Source organism: Zonotrichia albicollis, chromosome 18, assembly GCF_047830755.1.
Source record: "Zonotrichia albicollis isolate bZonAlb1 chromosome 18, bZonAlb1.hap1, whole genome shotgun sequence".
NCBI lineage: Eukaryota > Metazoa > Chordata > Aves > Passeriformes > Passerellidae > Zonotrichia > Zonotrichia albicollis.
This window is the reverse complement of record NC_133836.1, coordinates 1093620-1113421: the sequence shown is the minus strand read 5'-3', so window position 1 is coordinate 1113421 and position 19802 is coordinate 1093620. Positions and strand designations below refer to the sequence as shown.

Genomic DNA, 19802 nt, shown 5'->3' with positions numbered 1-19802 from the left:
ATAGAGTCTCACTGATTTTGGCCAGCTAGAGGGGAATGGCTGCATTTGCCTGAAGGATCAGAGCCTGATTTCTCAGGATAAAACCAGCAGATTGGGAATAAGCCACCATTTAAAGGGGTTGCTTTGTCACAGAGTGTTTGTGAAGGGTTTGTGGAAATATACTAAGGGCGGTACTCGAAATATGCTAAGGGGTTTTTCCTAAGCAGGGAAAAAAACTTTAGTATATTTCAAATACCGCCCTTGGTCTATTTCAAATACTCACTACTTGATAACAACCTGCCCCTTGCTTGCTGTGTGCTACCGCTGTAGTAAATAGCATTGAAAGCGTGTTTACTGTTGGGCCACAAATATTTACATTCTATTTTGCCGCCAGCTATCCAAGATGCCCAGGGGAAGGCATCAGAACTAAAGGAATAGGGATGAAACGGCTGTCTGTGAATTATGTTTGGAAGATGGGACTGAGAACGTGTATAAAAGGCAAAACAAGAGGGTGAGGAGGTGGTGGCGGGGCCTGGTGAAACACACGTGGGCCGAGGTGGGGAAACACAAGTGGGACAAACACAACACGGGGGGGCCCGGGTGTTTCGCGGTGGGTTTCCCTGCGCCCAGAGAGGAACGCACACAGGGCACTCTCGTCTTTTGGCAGGGCTCTTTCCCTGCGGTTCGCAGTTTTTCCGAGCGCGGCTGCCCAGCAGGAGCGGAGGCAGCGGGAGCGCCGCGCTGAGGCCGGGGCCGGGGCGCTCCGTCCATCGCTCCGCTCCCGGGCTCCCCTGGCTGCCAGGGCCGCCCCCGGAGCCCCTCTCAGCCCTGCGAGCCCTTCTCCCTGAGCCGCTGTCTCACCGCCTCAGCCGCGGGTCCCGCTCCATCGCTGCTCAGCCGCGCGTCCCCGTCCCCTCACGCCCCTGAGGGTGGGGCTCGGCGGTGCCCCCTCCCTTCATCCATCCCTCCCTCCTTCCCTCCCTCCTCGCAGGGAAAAGTGTCTGAGCGCGCCGCGGCCCCTCACACGGGCGGGGAGAGCGGCGGAGGGCGCTCGGGGCCGGCGCAGCCGGACAGCGGCCGTGGGGACGCTCCAGCCGCGCCGCTTCTCGCACCTTCCCCTCCCTTTGCTCACCCGCTTCAAAAGTTTTGTCCGGGGAGCGTCGGCGGTGCGGGCCGGGGCAGCCGCCATGGGCGCGGGCGGGGTGAGCGCGGAGCGGCGCTGAGGGCGCGGAGCGATGGCGCGGGCGGCGGGCGCACAGAGCTAACGGTGAGCGGCCCCGCAGCCCCGGGCCCGGCGGGACACGGTGAGCAGCCCCGCAGCCCCGGGCCCGGCGGGACACGGCCCGCAGCCCCCGCAGCCCCTCGGCATGGCGCGGGCGGCCCGGCTGCTGCTCGGAGCGCTGCTCTGCGGAGGTAAGCGGCGCGGGGAGCGCGGAGCGGGCACCAGTTGATCTTGTCAGCCGTGTGAACTGAGCTGCCCCTTCCTCCTCTTCCCCCTGCCTTTTCCTTTCAGTCCTGCCGCTGCTTCTCTCTGCTGCTTTCTCTCTCGCCCTGTGTGTGAATGGTGGGAAAACCTTGCGGGATTGCCTGTTTCTCCTCTTAGACAAACGCAAAGTTTACTTGCTGTCCTTAACGATGATGATTTTACAGACGCTTGTTAATTAGTGCGTTGTGTTAAAGGAGCGCCTCTGTGGGAGGGGGTGTCCCAGCGCCAGCTTGGGGCGGAATTTGGGCAGCGGTGAAAGCTCCAGGAGCGGCACGGTGACAGTGTTTGGGAATAGCGTCCTTTAAATTCTATTGGAATTCTGCGGTGTTGGCTCCGGAGCCTGGATGGAAGAGCTGTCACCTGGGTTGGACAAGATGCTTGTTATCTTGATTAAAGGGACAGCTGAGGAGCAGGTTTGGCTTAGCAGAGAGGTCATTTGAATGATCTGCTGGTTTTTCTCATCGCTGAACTTCTGTGATGAGAGAGTTCCTTTGACAAAGGCACATCTCTTCTGAAGTGGCTCAGGGATGCAGACAGTGCATGCTCCCAAGGGAGATTTCTGTGCAGAATCGTAGGTGACTGCTGTGTCTCAACACTTCTTGTTTTCTTGCTCAGACGAAACGTGATGGTTGTGGATGCTTTATTAAACCGTGCCCTGCTCCCCGTCTGGGTTGGGAGGGTGTGGAAACTTCCTAAGCTATCTGCAATGCCTGCTGTTGTTGCCATTCCTAGGAATAAAAACATAATTTTGCCCTTTATCCTGCTGGTATTAGTGGTGCTCTTTGACTGTCGTAAGAAGATTACTCCTAAAAGACTCTGCATTGTTTAGCTCGGTCCAGCCGTGCCAACCTCTCTCCCAGGGCAGTTGATTGTGGAGGCAGCCGTGAGAGATACGGAAATGTCTCAAGGGTGAAGCGAGAGCGGAATCAGGAGCAATTCATAAAAGGACTTTTCTCACCCCGTTCGGCAGGGAAAACAAAGTACTCGGCAGAAAATTGCATGGCCTCTTAATGCCGGTCATTTCAACGTGCGTTAAAATTAACGGACAGCCCAGTGAATTGACACGCGATGTGAAGAGCCTAAAATGCAGGTTTCTGTTCTGATTGCTGTAGCCTGGAGGTGAGAATTAGATCAGCCTCGTGCTCCCCTCAGAGACTGCACGGGATTAAGGTTTGTGAAGGGTGCCTGGCGTTGTGGGGCTGCTTTGATGGTCACCAGTGCTTCCATCCTCTGCAATGAGCTGTTGGTATGCGGGGTTAGGCACCACTGTATGGGCACTCCTCTAGGAATGTATTTGTACAGGAGAAATAGGTTATGATCCTTCATGAAGGCAGCAGAAAGTGCTACAGGGAGAGTTTATAAACAACCCAACTCCTACAGCCATGCAGGAGTGGTGCCCCAGCCAGGCACTGCCAGCAGCTGCTGCTGGGGCTCTGCTGTGCCAGAGGAAAATACAGAATATTGCTTTCCCTCAGGGAACAGAAGCAGAGGTTCTGAGCGGGGAATTGGCCTGAGCATTGTTGGGCACTGTATGATTTAGAAAAGAGCCACTTAATTAAACTTATTAAATAAGGTGTTTGTATAGTTTCCTGTGGCGCCTTAATGAGCGTTTCATTTGCGCTCCCCTCGTGTATTTGCACTCTCTTTGTTGGCGTGTGAGGATAGTGATTGTTCTTGAGAGCTAAAGTCCAACTAAATGAAAGTCACTTTATAGCTCGCAAGCAAAAACGTTTGTAAATGTGCTGAGAAACTTACTGTTATAGACAAGTTGTCGTTTGCTATTTAAAGAGCCATATTTACTTCTCTAAACTCATTAGCATCTCCTATCAGGCTTGAATTTCTAAGAAAATTCTCACGAAATGTTGCCTTAGGCCTCAGTGCGCCATTATGCTGGGGTTATTATCTGGCCAATAATGTTAATTCATTCAATCTCAAGAAAGAAGCTTGGCATTTAATTTAAGCCATGCCTCTAGTCAGACCAGGATGTATAAAAGTCAGCGTGCAAAAGTGCTCTTGCATTTGGGTGCAGGCACATGTTTTACATACCAATTATTGGATGGCTGCTCCTTAGGTGGAGAGGATGTGTGTGAAATTGTATTTACATAAGTAAATCCCAAGTGTATATATATTCCTTTCAGGAAATGACCTCTTTTCAGCAAAGTGCTAATGCATGTGCTTAAGCCCCTTTATAGCCTATAGGAGGTATTCATGAGCTTGAAGGAAGATTATTTATTTATTTTAATAGCTTTTCTGAGGCAGGGCGAAATGTGAACACACATGTCCAGATTTACTTCATTTTGTAATGGATAGATAAGTGGGGATCTTCATTTTCCTATTAGCAGTGAGCTAGAACAAGGCTCCCAGAAACTGCAAGTACACTGAACCCTAAAAAAGCGTTTAATGGTGCCCAGCTAGAGAACTGATTTGTTTGCACCAGCGTCTGTAAGTGCAGGAGAGTGTTGAACAGGAACAGCTGCTCAAGGTGCGTGGGGTTAGCAGGATTTCAGGTTTGAGCCCAAGTGCAAACACAGCTGTGCATCCATAGGTTGGCACAGCACCTGCCAGGGTTCTGCTCTGCCCTTCTGCATCCCACAACCCTGCAGTATATCCTTGGTGTTGTTACACTGCAGTGGACACTGGTTGAGACTCTTTATTTTGAATATTGTTGCTTTCTGATTGTAAATATTCAAGCAGCGAGGGGTTTTTGTATCTTATTTTGAAAGTTCAGTAGCGTGGCACACCCTACTGTTATGGAAAAGTTCGTAAATTTCATTTTTCTCCATTTCATCACGTTAGTGCTAGCCAAGAGCACAGCAGGAACTTGCATTATGTTAAATTATAGCTGCGTGGAGTTTTTATAAGTGGCTAATCTCTCTTCTGGATAGAACCCTTTCAAAATGGAGATAGTGCTATTAATATTCCACTTTACTTTGTTTTCATATTTGGTAGTAGATCAAAGTTTATTAGACACTGTACTTACCTAGTAAAACACCCATCAGTTGTACTGCAAATGGCTGTTCAAAGCTGCTTCTAAGTGCATGACTGTGATATAAAATATCATCCCTGTAATCGCTTTTCTAATGCATAAATGTGTGTCTGCCTCTTCAATTGCAGAACTAAATATCTGTGTAAAATTAAGTACTAAACAGCACAATGTTATGTTTTCTTAAATGGCCAATTGTTAGTAAGCATTGAGAACTATATTCATCGGGATGAAGGGATGGGGTTTTATTGTGAATTGGGATTTAGTTCCATGATTTTAAACTCTAATGACAAAGCAGAAGTTCAGCACTACTGAAAAGGTGGCTTGTAAAGGAATATCCAGAAATTCTGAATATTGGCAAATTTGCCAAAAGTGTTGGAATACAAACTTTCCCGATTAGAGTTTCCAAGGGAAAGCCCCTCTGCAGTAAATCCTTCAGAGCTTTTGTTCCCAGGTGTGGTTAAGGTTGTGTCTATGTAAGACAATTAAGTGACAAAAAAGTAAATTAAAGCTTGCAGTCTTCAGGGTGTGACCATGCCATTACAGAGGTATCAGAGATTTGTGTGCAGAATCCCAGTTTTCTCCAGGGCTCTGGTAAATTTGTTTATTTACTCATAAGCTGCATGCAAGTTTGTGCTGCCGCAGCGAGATTTTGGCAGTGGTTCATATCTGGCAGGCTCCACTAGATGTGTCCCAGCTACTCCCAGAGAGACAAAAAGCATATTATGATAAAAGATGTAGAACGGCAACAAGTTGAGAGAACTGGGGTGTAAAGACAGTAATGGAAAACCATCCAACAGGGATGTTAAAAAGGTGAACTGAGGATGCTGGGGAAAGCAAATGCATGTTTTGGGTGGCTTCCAGTCGCACCTGTCCATCAGCCTGGAGGAGACATTCCCCGTGCAGCAGGGAGAGCTGGTTGCACAGAGGAGATGGGTTTGGTGGAAGGGAGGTGTGAGCAGGGATTGTACCTGCTCTCTGCTGCCAGCATCGCCACTGCCTCGCTGGTTTTGGCAATCATTTTTCTCTTTGTCTCTTATCCACCGTGATTGCCTCTTTGTGAAAGACTTGACCCTGGTTTGGCCACCTTGTCCAGTGGGACTTCTTGGTTCGTTTAGTATCTAAACAGTCCAGTGATAAAAATACAGACGGTATTTTGGGATGCTGTAAGGTGTTAGCTTAAGGTATTTGGCTGAAATTTGACTTGCCTGTCTTTCATAGTCATTAGCAATAACTTTCTGGCCAGAAAAGTTGTTTTTGTCTAGCTCAAACTCTTGTCCTGACTTGCTCTTAGAGGCCTGAGTCCTTTATATTTTATTCAGCCTTCCTTACAGACTCAGTACCCTGGCAAAACAGTTTCACAGTGTTCAGCTCTTCAAGCAGTTGTACTGTTTTGTGTTCTGTGGACTGGCTCAGGCTCTAGTGACAGATGTGACCCCTTTGAAACAGGGACGGACAAATGGTGCATTCAAAGTTCATAGCTTCTGCAGTCTCCTCACTCAGAGGTATCTGCTAAAAGCCTGCGGATGCATCTCGCTCTGGAAATCATTTCAGCCCAGCAGTGCCTGTGTTTTAGTTAGCAAATGGAAATACTCTCTCTTTATCTATTTGTTCACATTTTTTTGGGTCAATACACAGCCTCAGGTCAGCATTTTTCTTTTCAGCTGTATCTAGTGAAATGACCCAGTGAGTGTACTCTTCTATTTTCCTTGCTAGTCTAAAGCATATTAATCTGCAGAGCTTGGATTCCATAAACAAAGTGTCATCCCCATCACTGAAATTACTGGCAGCTTTGCAGCCCTGGTCAATTAAGTGAACTTTTCGTTAGGGGAGTACGTTGGGACTAAGTGGTTCTTTCCCATTACACTTAAGAAATGTGCTAATGTCTTCCTGTTGCAGACTGACATCTTGGGTCAGTACCTTTGTGCTTGCAGACAGCCGTTGCTGGCGCTTTTTTTGCTTGAATAACAGAGATCATGTGAGTTGTAGTGCCACTGTCATTAGCAAAGGCTGCTCTTACAACTGTGCAGTTTCAGCAGCTTGACAGATGTGGGCAGCCAGACAAGTCCCCTTGAGCGGACACTTTTATTGTTCATTGCTGCAAGAATTGAACCTGATTTTGCCATCCACCGGTGCCACAAGTGGCATGGGTGAGGTCAATTTACTTAGATGATTCTCTATTTTTGGTGAACTGTTACACATAAAGTGACCATTTTGCCTTCAAGTGGATGTATTAGATATAAATGACAGATATTTTGTTAATGTTTTTCTGTAATATTGTATTGCTGTTACAAAAATGAGCTGCGATGAAAAGCTTTGTCATTCCAAACAACTTCTGAAAAGCATTGTAACTTCATGTAACCATGTAATTTTTCCTCCTGATTAAGAGTGAAAGTTAACTTTTGAAATGTTCATTTCTGTCCTTGTGAAATTCCATTTTCTAACCAGTTGTATTGCCTGGGGGTGCTGTTCCTTACCAGCCTGAGCCAATGGAAATTGATGCTGCCAGGTTTCTGCCCTCTCCCAAACTGAGCTACCCTCTTTTTGTGTGCCAACCCTGGCATGCCTCTGATTCCCCTGGAAACTGCTTCAGGGGAGATAAAGCACATAAAATACACTTTTTTATTAAAAAAACAAAAAATAAAAAAGGGTGAGCTTGTATCACCTTGGGATCAACTCACTGCTTGAATCAGCAAGAAGGGGGAGGGAGAGCAGGGCTGAGCTGGGTCCTGCAGCCCTGCAGTTGCAGTGGTATGGCTTTAATTTATCCCTGGGACACTCCGGGAAAAAAAGGGATTGTTCTGGGAGTTGCTTACATCATATATCCAGTGCAGGATATTAAACACTGAGAGGTTAGAGAACATGAGAGGCGCTCTGTGAACGATGCAGCTTTGATTTCTCTGTCGGGTGGAGTTTTTTCTCATTTTGCTGGTTCTGTATTGCGTTGAACAAATAAAAGTGAGGCTTACATTAATATACTGCCATTTTCTCATGCAGGTAGAATGTGCTTTTTGATGCTGAAGATAAAACTGTTTTCCTGAGCTCAAACCAAACACACACCATCACCACCCCACAACAAACAAAAAAAACCCCCAAACCCTGAGTTTCTTGCACTATTATTTCAAACAGGATTAACAGCACTACTTCTATTAGCGTTGTCATTAGGAGAGTTTGGTTTTAGTTTGTTATAAATTCCCCAACCATTAACTGTTTCAGCTGAAGGATCCTGTGCCAAGCATCTGCCTCAGATTGAATCAGTTTTTTTCTTTTCCAGAACTTCAGCCAAGAATTCAGTGGTTTACAAGAACAGAGCTCATGGAGGGGGGCAGGGGGGTAGAAACTCTGGATTTTCCTTTGTTTAAAAATAGTTGCTGACCTCTTGTTTGGGAAGCATTGATACCCTGATGAAACGTGCCAGGAGGACACTTGGGAGATTGCTGAGGAAACAGTCCGTGGGTGATTTGATGGGATGTCAGGTTTGCAGTGTTGGAAAGGATAATTTTGCTTGTGACAGGGAAAGAGTCGATGTGTCCTTAGAGCTACAGCCCATGGAATGGCTGTGCCCTGGGTGAGCCCTGCCCTCCTGGCACCTCTGGGTGCTCTCTGCACAGTGTGAGCTGGGCTGTGGCAGGGCAGTGCCCATCCCTGTGTGTTCCATGCTCTCAGCGTGCTCTCCTGGAGCAGCACAGGTGGGCCCAGACCTTCTGTGGTGTCTCCTGCTCCAGTGCCCTTGTAGCCAGGGGGAACCTCCCTCCGTGGACGTGGAGTCAGGCCCTGCTGCTTTGGGACTTAATTACAGTTTTAATTCCTGCTGCCTGAGCTGAATTCCCCCGTCAGTCATTGTGCAATGCCATCAGACTCGTGTGGGGACTGAAGCCTGGCCATGGCCTGTGTTTGCTGGGCTGCTGAGGCATGTTTGAATCATGCACTCGTTTCCAGCCATGCTGGGTTGGTGCTGTGGGGGTGCTGCTGCAGACAGCAATTATGCCTTATCCATCTTTTTTCTTTCAAATCATTTTTTCACGACTTGAAGTGGTGCTTTTTTTACTTTCTAATTTCATATCTCTCTGGAAACAGCCAGAATGTTTGATTTTTGCACTGTGGAATCAAATGACCTCTCACTCTGCTGGCATGAAATAAAGAGTAGCAAATAGAATAAATAACTACTGTGGGGAAGTTAATATAGTATTGACTTCTGAATACCTGATAATTTTCACTGATCAGAACCTGGGGAAAGAGAGAGATTGAATTTGGCTGCCCCTTAGTGAGGGGTGGATACCTACTTAGGAATAATATCACCCTAAAAAACTCATGAGGGTTTCAATTTTGCTGCAGATTTATGTAAAATCCTGTAGAGCATCCATGTGTATTACAGCTTTGTCATACTTCATAGCATATTTTGTTGTTATTCCTTGCATTCCCACATTTTTAATGATGAGTTTAATCTGGGCTTTCTCCATCTCTGCTCTTTTGTTGGGATGTGAACTTTTGTGTTTCATGGCTGCAGGTGTGCAGCATCGCGCTGTTTGGATGGAGAAGATGCTTCTCTTTGTGCACAGCTGTAATTTGGGGTTTAGACTCGACTCATACAGCAGATGGGTGGTACAGCTAGAACTGACCCCTCGTTTTCTGGGCAGCGTCTGTGCTGTGAGATGCTCCTTGGGTGACTTTGTGTGTGACAGACTCTGGCACCAGTGGCCAAGGACAGCTGCACCTGCCTCACCTGAGTGAAAGCCTCTGCCTCCTGGAAAAGCTGTGTGAGCTTGGGATCCCTCTTGGCTGGGTCTCTCAGCAGGTCCATCCTGCTGTGTCTTCAAATCTCTGTCTTTCAGATGGCCGTATTTTTACAGTTAAAAACAAGGAGTTGTGTTTTATCTGGCAGAGTGACTAATTGCTATATTTTCTATCCTTAATAGGTGCTCAAAAACCAGTGTTTTATGACAGGTGTTACTGAGCTCTTACTGTATCAAAAGTCTTTGTGCTTCTCTTTTTCATAATTACACCCTTGATGATTCTGGAAAGAAATCTACTGAAGGAATTCAGGAACAGGGGACTCTTCCCTGTCTATGTGTTGAACATGCTCCCTTGTCATTCCATCGCAGTAGAAGAGGGAAGAGCAAGCAATTCCAAGTGGTGTTCCCTACTTTCTGTAATTCTCTCCCCAGCTGTATGTGCAGATGTGAATGCTGAGGTCACCTGTCAGATTTCATTTGTTCATCTGTAAAATGGAAATGGCTGCAGCACTTGATTATCTTTTGTTATCTTAATGTGGATAGGAAAATTTTTTACTTTGGGCTAAATTGCAAGTTCTTTTTACAACAGTACCTGCAGCTGACTGGGGAGTATTGTGAATTATTGCTGTTACATTTTACTGAGGAATAACCCCAGTCTGATAAAAGATCAGGATCACATGATAGTGCTCAACAATTCACTGCAGGTGCCCATTAGTTACATTTTCATATTGATTCCATAAGCTGATGTGTTGTGCTTTGGAATGTCAGCAAGCTGCTAAAAGGAATTTTTCCAATTGTGTGCGACATAATGGAATTAGAATCTTCTCCTTTTTCCTTTGGAGTGTCACCAGGAGTCTGCAGATAAAAGGGTGGTGCTGACTGGTCTTGAAAGACAAATGTGGAAACACCTATGGTGCAAGGTCCATCTGGAAGGCCTTTATTGCATTAGAGCTTTATTCAAAGAGGCACAGATTCGTCTGTTGCCTTGGCTATTTCACGGATTAAAGTTGGATATCGCTCTAGTTCAGGCTCAAAGCTTCACAAGTCCTCAAAGCTTCAGGCTTCCATTGAACTTTAGTCTTGGTTTTGAAAATTCATTTAGAATTAAATTAGCTGTAGCGATGAAACTGTGTCACTTTAATAGGAATCATCAGATGACATTTAAACATGATCCTGTAGTGCAGTCATGTCAGAGCTGGTTTGAGGTAAAAAAATCATGCCTTTAGGCAATATTGTTCAGGAAAGTTACAAAATGCAAATGGTTCCTTTGAACAGAACTTACATTGATTTGTTTTTGTTTTGAGAAGAGGCAAAGCATCCACCTTTGTCAGTTGCTGAGATGTGTCCATTGGAATTGAATCCACAGTTCTGAATGGCACTAAGATTTGGATCCTGATCTAGACCCTGAATTGCCTCTCTCAGCTTTGTAGAGCAAATCTATTCAGCAGTGCTTCCAAGCCCATGTAGACCTCAGCAATATTCTGATCTTTTTGTCCTTTGTGCCTCTTGCACCTCTTCCCTTCCTTTTCCCTTTAGTAAGGGTGTGTCAGATTGCAGCCGTGGCTCTCCAGGGCTTGTTAGTTTCTCTTGACTTTTGCTAGTTCATTATTTTATGACTTTTCTAAAATTAAATATGAGATTTTAGTGTTAGAACCTGTACATAAGACCTGCCAAGGCACTGGCACAAGCTGTTGGCTGGCAGAGTTTATTTATCTAACAAGTCATGGTTGCTTGGTAAATGCCTTCAGCCCACCTTGTTTTCCATGCAATTTCCCTTCCAGTGAACAAAGCTGGATTTGATGTGTCATTCATTCATACTGTTACTCACAGACAGTTAATAGTTTACAAAGATTTCTGTATTTATGTATGCATTTATGTATTCCTTTGTTGGAAGAGGGGAGAGTTCAGGATGTCAGGTATCATTTGGCACTGCCAGACCGTGTCAGAGTTGAAGTGATTTTGCAAATTTCTCTCTTTTCGTGATAATTACTCTCTTTAGAAGTGATAGGTGCAGTTCAAATAGAACTGTTTCATTATCCTTCATAAGAGGATGTTTGAAACAATCTGAGCCCATTTGTTCAGCTTATTAAAGGGCATTTAATGCAAATTATTTGGCTGTTACAAGTAGGGGCATTTTAAATGCATTTTTCCATGATTACTTATTTGGTTTTCACCGCTAAAGAAATCAAATGTAACCAGAATTTTCCTTGCTCTGCCCTGTGTCATGCAGCAGCCTGGCACAGTTTTGGTGGAATTTTGCTCTGGAGTTTATCAGCACAGCAGTTGCCCATTTCATCATGACTTTAATAATGGTTCCTGTGCTGGTTTCTGGCTTCACCTGATGCTGAGAGCTCCTGGATGTCAGTGCTGTCTCCAGCTGACACAGGGGTGATACCCGGGGAGGAAGCACAGCATTTTCACTGCTGGACTGGAGACTTTGGGTGTTTTGGTTCTTACTGGGAATTGGGGCTTAAAACTCAGTTTTGGTTCAATGTACTGGCCCAGGTTATTGTTACTGGTGCTCAAGGGAATGGCCTTTGCTCAGGAGGGTGATTTGAGTTCCCAAATGCAGATATCTGATTTAGAGGGAGAGATTTGCTCTCGGGGCTGCACCTGGAAGTGTTTTCTGTGTCCTGGGCTGGTGGGAACAGTTTAATTGTGCACAGGTGTTGGTAACGACAGAGCTGCAATCACAGGTGAACTTTATTAAACCAATTATTTCCCAGTGGGCATGAGGGCCTGCAGCTCCTGGTGAGTGGGCAGCACTTTTTGGGAATCCGTCTCTTTTTTACAGACTTGTAGATAAAGTTAAATCCTGAACTGCTCTCTGCTCCAGTGATCACAGAGGAGTAAGGAATGCTGCCAGAGGATAATTCACCTTGATGGCATGTTTTGACTCCCAAAGGACCTTTCTTCTTCCATCTACAGAGTAAGTTTGTATTTCTGGCCATCAAATGGGGGTGAAAATCTCCCTTTTCTGTTGCCTGTGCTCTGTTTTGTGCATTTGGTTATCCAAATATTACTCTAATAAGACATCCAACCTATGAAAACAAGTTGGGATTTGCCAGCCTCTGCTTTTGTTAAATTTCTGTTTGTTATTGAGGAAATATATTTGTATTTATATTGAAATTTACTATACTAAAACAGCACAAAAGTAAATAGCGCTTTACATAAGTACAGAATATACAGACCCCCACCTCAACCCCCCTTTTATAATTTTTAATTTGTCTCACCACATTTCAGGTTTTAACTCCCTTGACTGCAAATGAAATCACACAGTGTGAGCTTTTGGGAAACTGTTTTGAGGAACAGAAAATGCAAACCACATGGTACATTCCCCATGTGAAGATTTAGTGGAGAAATCTATTTTCATTGGGAAAACAAACTCCACTGGGTTTACTAAGTGACATTTCAAAGCAGTTGGAGATGAAAGGACTGTGGTCTAATTCATTGCATATGTGATATTTCCTGGTGGATAGGTGTTATGTTGAGAAAGAAGCCAGGGAAGTGCAGTAAAACTGAGGGGGTTTTGGTCTGAATTGGGAGTTTAAAAATGAGTCTAATCCCATTTTTCTATCTAAAAAGTGGCAGATACCAGTGATCAGAGAGTGACAGAGTAACTGTGCAACACTTTGCACTGTGATACTTTTAAAATGGGACTGTCTCAAGCTCAAGCAGTTTTAGCTGAGGTTTTTCCTGCTGTGTGTTTTCTGACTGATTCAGAAGAGTCCGTGTGAAGTGGTTCAGTTGTTCCTGAGAACAAAGGCAGCTGGAGAATCCTGAGTTCTAGCCAGCTAGAACCATTTCCAGGAGCAGCACTAGTTGGGTTAAATCCTGTGATTCTCACTTTTGGAGGCAAAGATAGATGGTGTTTTCCTTAATCTCTCTTTCTGAAGTGATGATGATGTATGAATGCTAGCATTCATTTTTCCTAAGTAAGATTCATGACTGCAGATAACTCCTGCAAACACGTCCCTGCATTACAAAAAGGCACATAAAAAGGGGGATGAAAATATTTTGAAGCTTTCGGTCTAATTCCACAAAAAAAACCCATTCAAAGTCGGCAGACTTTTCGAGTGAGAAAATAGGGTTTATTCTGCTGTTAATGCAGAATTGAGGTGGTGCAGCAGCATTATTGTGCAGTCCTGTCTTTGGGGAGAAGCTGCCTGTGGATGGCAGAGCTGCAGGTGGGTTTGGCTGGGTTTGTTCCTCTCTGTGAGCCAGGGGGGAGCAGCAGAGCTCCCAGTGCCTCCTTCTCCAGGGAGGAGCAAGCACTCGGGGCACACCGAGGGTTAAGGAACAGGTGCTTATCCACAGGCCTGCTGTCTCATTTTGCACTCAGGATGGATAGCTTCCTGGGAAAAAATCCCAGATTTGGGGCTGAAGGAGGGTATTGTCTGCGGGCTGGGGCTCTGTTTGCTGCAGGAGCTGGAGGTGTGGGGCTGAGCTGAGCTCTGGAGCAGCTCTGGGAATCAGTGGTGGGGCTGTCCCTGCTCTGCACACTCAGTCTGGGGGAAGAACACTGGAATACATCCCTAGCAGCCCTTCAGAGAGCACATGGAGCCCCATGCAAGCCACAGAAGGAAGACAGGCAGGGGATAACTGACCCTAGGCATCTTATATATCTTCTCTGCAAATTCCATTGATGCTCTGGACTCCCTTTTCTGAATCCTTCTGTTACCTGCCCTTGCTGTAGCCAGACGTGCTGCGTAAGTTTGCAGGTTAACTTGTGTCTCATGAGGAGCTGAGACTGTAGAAGGACAAAGAAGTTTAGTAACACTCTGGGGAATTATTTTTCCTGCTGCACAGCACTATGCTGAGGGAAAAAAGGCACATTTCTGTTCTGCTTTGATTTTTTTTTTTTTTATAGCTGTCCCCAATGTAAGCAGGAGATTTGATCAGAACTTGCACTAATAGTGAGTCCTTCAGAAAATCAGGCCACAGGTTTTCTAATTAGGCATCTGTATTAGCAGGTGCTTCTGAGAGTGTAGCTGCTAATTTTGCTGTGCTGCACTCCAGCCTTTAAAATCATGGAAAATTCTGTTCAAGCAAAGGGCTGTGTAAGTAAATGTAATAATATTTCTGAAATGTGCTGTATAGTACCATGATAAGCTGCCTAAAAAGTTTATCAGAATGTTCATAATTCAGTGCAACACTTGAATATTGTGTCTTGAATGACTGCACGGGGTTATACATAATGATAAAGAAATGGTGAGCAGCTGTCTGTTCTGTCAGCCTCGCTCACAAGTACTCTGGAAGAAATAAATTGTCATTAAAGGCTGGATCTTAATGCATATGTATGTGGGGATGAATTAAGTTTAAGTCTGGATTTCCTTATTACTTTTTTAGTGCTTTCCTTGGCAAACTCAACATTCTTTTTTTGTGAAGGAACCTTCTGGCTCATTGTAGGCTATTCCTGCTGCTTTTAATATCCTTTGAGATTGATTCATGAAGTGCCAACATCTTGAGCTGTGGAAAAAGGGTAAGAATCCTAAAGAAAGACCCTGGATACACGAGAATAAATTTGAACTCAGACTCTTTCTGTGCCACTTTGATCTGAAAGAGACATCTTGTGATTCAAAGGAGCTTTGCTGTTAACTAAGACCATGAATTTAGTCAGTTCCATTTTGATTAAAAACTGATAGCATTAGCAAAATATATAAAAACAACATCTGGTTCAAGTTTACTGGAGTGATACTTTAGAAAATGAAAAGAGCTATGTCTGGTAGTTGTTGAGTGTGTCTGTGTGTGATAACTGCTTGGAGGGAAAACTCTCTGTGGCTGGGGGAGCTCGAGAACGTTTTTATATGGTGGTGTTCAGTGATTATTGTGCTGGTTTGCACAGGATGGGTTGGGCTGAGAGCTCAGCACAGACAGGGAAGTGAGAACATGAAGGGGAGGATGGAATCCATCATGGGTGGTGGCATCCCTGGCTGACCTGGAGGAGGAGGAGGTGGACCCAAGTGCAAACAGCTTGGAACTGTGCATGCTTTGAAAATTCACCAACAACCCAGGGCATGGGAAGGAAAACCTGTGGCTTGTTGACTTCTTTGGGTCTCTGAGCAGAGGGCATGAAAAAAACAATCTCAAAGTGAGATTTTCCTATAAATTAATCAAGTGCCCCCTCTGGCTTGCTGTGTGCGCTCTGAGCAGTGTCAGAGGAGCTGCCATTCCCTTTCTGCACACTGCATGCAGAAGAGATATTTTTCCCCCGCCAGAATTCAGATGTTGAAGAATCCCCTAAAAGCTCTTTGCAGCTGTCAGGGAATGAGGATTCAACACCTTGCAGAAAAGGCTGAGCACGCTGAAGGTCAGGAATGGTACTGACCTGTATGGTTGAGAAAAATAGTACAAGAACCTCCCCCAGTTTTTAATCTGATGCTTTTTTTAGGTTTGGATTTCATGTTTTTCTAGGCTTCAACCACAAAAGTCAGTGTTTCTTTAAGATCTTTATAAATATTCCTGCTAATTAAGCTATTGACAGTGAAGCTGAGAAAATCCACTTAGAGATTTTTTGAGTGTTGTGGTTAATGCTTTGAGAATTATGTTGTCCATTGTATGAAGTTCCTTACAGTCAGCTTACAGAATGAAACTTTATTTGAATGTCAAGTGGTAATTTCCTTCAGCAAGTAGCAGCAATAGGCTTAAGACACTCCATTAATTAATTTATTTTAAAGGAAGGGAAATACTAAGTGTTTAGCGAGAGAGAAAAAAAGAAGTGTCCTCTTTTAAAGTCTCAGAAGTCTGTTCAATGGCTCTGGAGTTCCTTGATACTTCCTAGAGTGCCTGTCAGTGCCTTACCTGATGATATTTTCATCTGTTTACTGACACATCACCCTGATCTATAGTGCAGGAGATTCTTTAGCTGATAAATCAAGCTTTTATCCTCCTATCCTTCTTGCAAGAGGGTTTACTTGAAAGAAAAGTAAATATTCTGTAGTTTCTTTTCACAGTGTGAACAGAGCTGTTATTTGTAGTTCTGAGGGCTTTCTTCTGGGACCTGTTTTGGTTTCCTCAGGAAATGTACCTTATTCTTTTTCCTCCCTTAAATGTCGTATATTAAAAAATCTAAGGAAATGGTGGTGTTCAAATAATGGTAACTGAGAACAGCAATCTTTGGTTTAGACAGCCCAGCAGAGCAGTCTGTGTTTCAGAAACCTTCCTTTAATAAGCAGAAGTGGCCTGGAGGGTTTCTGTGAAGTTGAAGTGGTGTGATAGCAGGGAGATGGGATAAAACCCAGGCTGAAATGCAGGATTTTAATGCAGCTCTGGGATAAAACCCAGGCTGAAATGCAGGATTTTAATGCAGCTCTGGGATAAAACCCAGGCTGAAATGCAGGATTTTAATGCAGCTCTGGGATAAAACCCAGGCTGAAATGCAGGATTTTAATGCAGCTCTGGGCTAAAACCCAGGCTGAAATGCAGGATTTTAATGCAGCTCTGGGCTAAAACCCAGGCTGAAATGCAGGTTTTTAATGCAGCTCTGGGCTAAAACCCAGGCTGAAATGCAGGATTTTAATGCAGCTCTGGGATAAAACCCAGGCTGAAATGCAGGATTTTAATGCAGCCTGAGGTGCTGTGCTCCTCCCAGCCCTGCACACCCAGCTCCACCTGGCTCTGGATGCAAACCCACCTATTCCATGCCAGGGCAGCAGCTGCAGGTTTGGGTTCTGGCCAGATCGTCCTTGACAGGACAGAGCTGGTTTTGTACTTTGTGTTTTGGATGTGGCCATTATGTTGGCCAGGCTCCCACAATAAATTATTTTTATGTGCCTAATTCATCCTCGATGAAAAAGAGCAATCCATTAAGGATTCTGCACTGTTATGTGTTCTCGTGGTGTATGACATCAGTAGAATGCCACAAGTTAATTACATTCTTAATTACAGCTTTGTATTGAATTAGGGTTGTATTATCCATAGAATAATTGAAAACCTGCTGAGATCATGTCTGGTAACATCTAATTGTATCCCATGATTTTTTCCCCTAAACTTTAAATAAAAACTGGCATTTCGTTTAGCATGGTTTTAATTAATTGACATGAGAAATGTAATTAAAGCTGAGGCAACAGACCAACTATCTTAAAAAAACCACACTCAGAAATCAATGACATTTTGGGGAACCATTTACAGTTTCCAGAGCAGGCTCTATTCTGCATTCTGGAGAAACCTTGAGCAGGCACAATTGAAGAGAGGAGTTGCTGCTATCAGAAGAGAAGAGGTTTGGATGTTCAGAGGCATTCCCAGTGCTCCTTCAACTCGAGGAAACTCGATCTGCTCGCAGCTTCAGGCACAAGAAACCTCAGAGCAGCCCAGGAGGAGCAGGGGGATGGAGTGATGCTCCCAAGGGCTGGGGAGGACAGGGCATGGCTGGGCTGTACCAGCAGCAGCAGAGCTACCTGAAAGGCAGGGTGTTGTTTTCCAGCTTTTATTGACTGCAGTGGAATTGCCTTGTGCCTTACCTTTCACCTCAGCATCAGAGAGAGCCGCTTGTGAGCTGGGCTGGTTCCCTTCCTGCCTTTGAGTTTGCTTGGAAGCTGCTTTGCCTCCCAGCATCCAAAGAGCGCTGCTTCAGGTAACAGGGAAAATTTGATTTCCTCTTCTCTTTCTTTCTGCGCTTCGCTTTAGCAGATTTCGAGGCTGTGGGTAGCTGACTTAGACCCTGGTATGAGAACAATGGTCAGGTACTTGGCCAAAACACTGGGCATCTTTTCTCCTCTTTGATAACAATCTTGTCTGGGATCTTAAAGAAAGCTCACTGGACTTTAAAGAAGTCATCTGAGAAGGAAATGCAGCTGAACAGTGCGTTCAGAGTCAGAATTTCTGAGCCTGACTTCTAATCAGAAGCTTTGGGTCTGTCCTTCGTTTTCACTTTCCTTTTGTAGGAGACTCAGAAATTGTTTGGGTTTGTTTTGTTTAACAAATTATGATTTTTTTCTCTTGGTGTTTTTCCATAGAGACAAAGCTTTTCATTTAAATCCACCTACAACAAAGCTTTAATTCCAGGGTGAAGAACAATGTCCTTTGGCTGTTTGCAGAAAGATTTATTTGTTTCAGGACATGCAGTTATTTCCTGTGTACAACCTGACTTAGAAGTTTTTCTGTTTGATATCTCTAAAATTAATATTCACTATTCAGACCTGCGCCTACATAAATCTGCATCTGCTTTGTCTCTGAAGGGAGAGCACATGCAGGGGTGGCAGTGCTGTGTGGGAGCAGGTCTGAGAGATCTCGCTGTGCTCGGACACCAGCAGAAAGCCCTGGGTACATCAACTGAAAGCTGGCTGGCAGCCATAGCACACAGAATGGAGGGAATGTTTGCCTAAAAGACTGGATTGTGTCAGGCGTGACTAAGCAGGAATTTCAGCTAAAATGCGTTAGCAAATTGAATGCTCGGAGCGAAATAAGAACGTTCGTGCTCTTATCTTTGTTCACTTGAGGCTGGGTTTGATTTTTAATATAAAACATCAATGGAGGGAGGGAGAGGAAGTTCTGCGGAGTGTTCCTTGATTTTTAGGAATGCTGCTGGAGGTGACTGCTGACTATTTTGCCACGGCTCTGTTTACATTCCTTGTGGAATATGCGTGCCCTTTACTCGCCTGTGGCTCGTGGGGCACGGGGCTGTCAGTCAGGCAGTAAAATACTTTAATTACCCCCATGCACCAGACAGGGCAGAGAGAAAGGGTGGGAAGGGATGAAAGGAGCTCACTTCAAGCTTACTTTCTGACTGTCAGAAGAATGATAAACTGTAAGTCCTGGCTATTATTATCCTCCTTTTCTCCTTTTTTCCATTCCTGGTGGAAAGAGGTGTTGGGGTGGATGTGCTCTGTAGGTCTTGAGGGTATGGGAATGGGCACTGCAGAGTGGTGGCTCTATGGACTTTTATCCAGCAGCTCAGATAACCTAGAGCTGAGAGGGGGAGAGATCTCCTCCCCCTGCTGCAGGACCGTTCTGTGTTTGAGAGGCTGTGGTGATATTTTTCTTAACTTTTTCTTTCCCTCAAACTCTTAATTTCCTTTTTGGTTTTTTCTTTCTTGATCTCAAAACCGCTTCCTCCCAGGTAGAGATCTTCCACAGTTAAATTGTGCTCACCTGGAAGCCCTGTTGTTGTAAGGTTTCTGGAAAGCTGTCTCAATTAATTAATAAACAGGTAGGAAACTTTGCTGAAATACATGACCCTGCCTGCTCAATCTCTTTTTTTCTGGCCTGCTGTTTTCTTTGTTCATTACTTTTCTAATGATTATGTATGCAGCTCAATGAGCAAATCACCATATTCATATTTGTCCTCTACTTGGGTTTAGCATGTCAAACACTGCTGTTCTGGCAAGGTTCAGGGAGCTTCTGGAATGGGAGAACAGGGCAGCTGGAGGCTCACAAATTAGCTAAAAGGTAATTTTTCTGCAGCTTTGCTCTACCACTGTGTCCCAGTGTTCTTGGGAATAGAGGGAAAAGGGGATTTAGTAATGGAGCAGATAAGGTGTGGTTACAGACAAAAAGGGCTTTGGGAGCTAGAAACCATTGCCTGGCAGTGAGGGAATGCACTCAGCACTGCCTGGAGAGAGCAGTGGCCATCGTGTCACTGCTTGGAGCTGGGATGGAGCTGGAAAATCCTCTGTGCTAGGAA

At 44.8% G+C, this 19802-nt stretch overlaps 1 protein-coding gene across 2 annotated transcripts in view; it reads left to right on the top strand.

Annotated features, from left to right (window-relative positions):
* The first annotated feature begins 940 nt into the window (after nt 1–940).
* Nucleotides 941–19802, top strand: part of TMEM132C (transmembrane protein 132C) — a 171613-nt gene continuing 152751 nt past the window's right edge. Inside the window, exon 1 of one of the 2 annotated variants that reach the window (XM_074554140.1) lies at nt 941–1392. In XM_074554140.1, coding sequence (XP_074410241.1) covers nt 1347–1392 — 46 coding nt within the window. In that variant the 5' untranslated portion in view covers nt 941–1346. Of the gene's footprint in view, nt 1393–1487; nt 2636–19802 lie in introns of those variants that run through there. The other variant, XM_074554142.1, reaches the window with a different exon arrangement.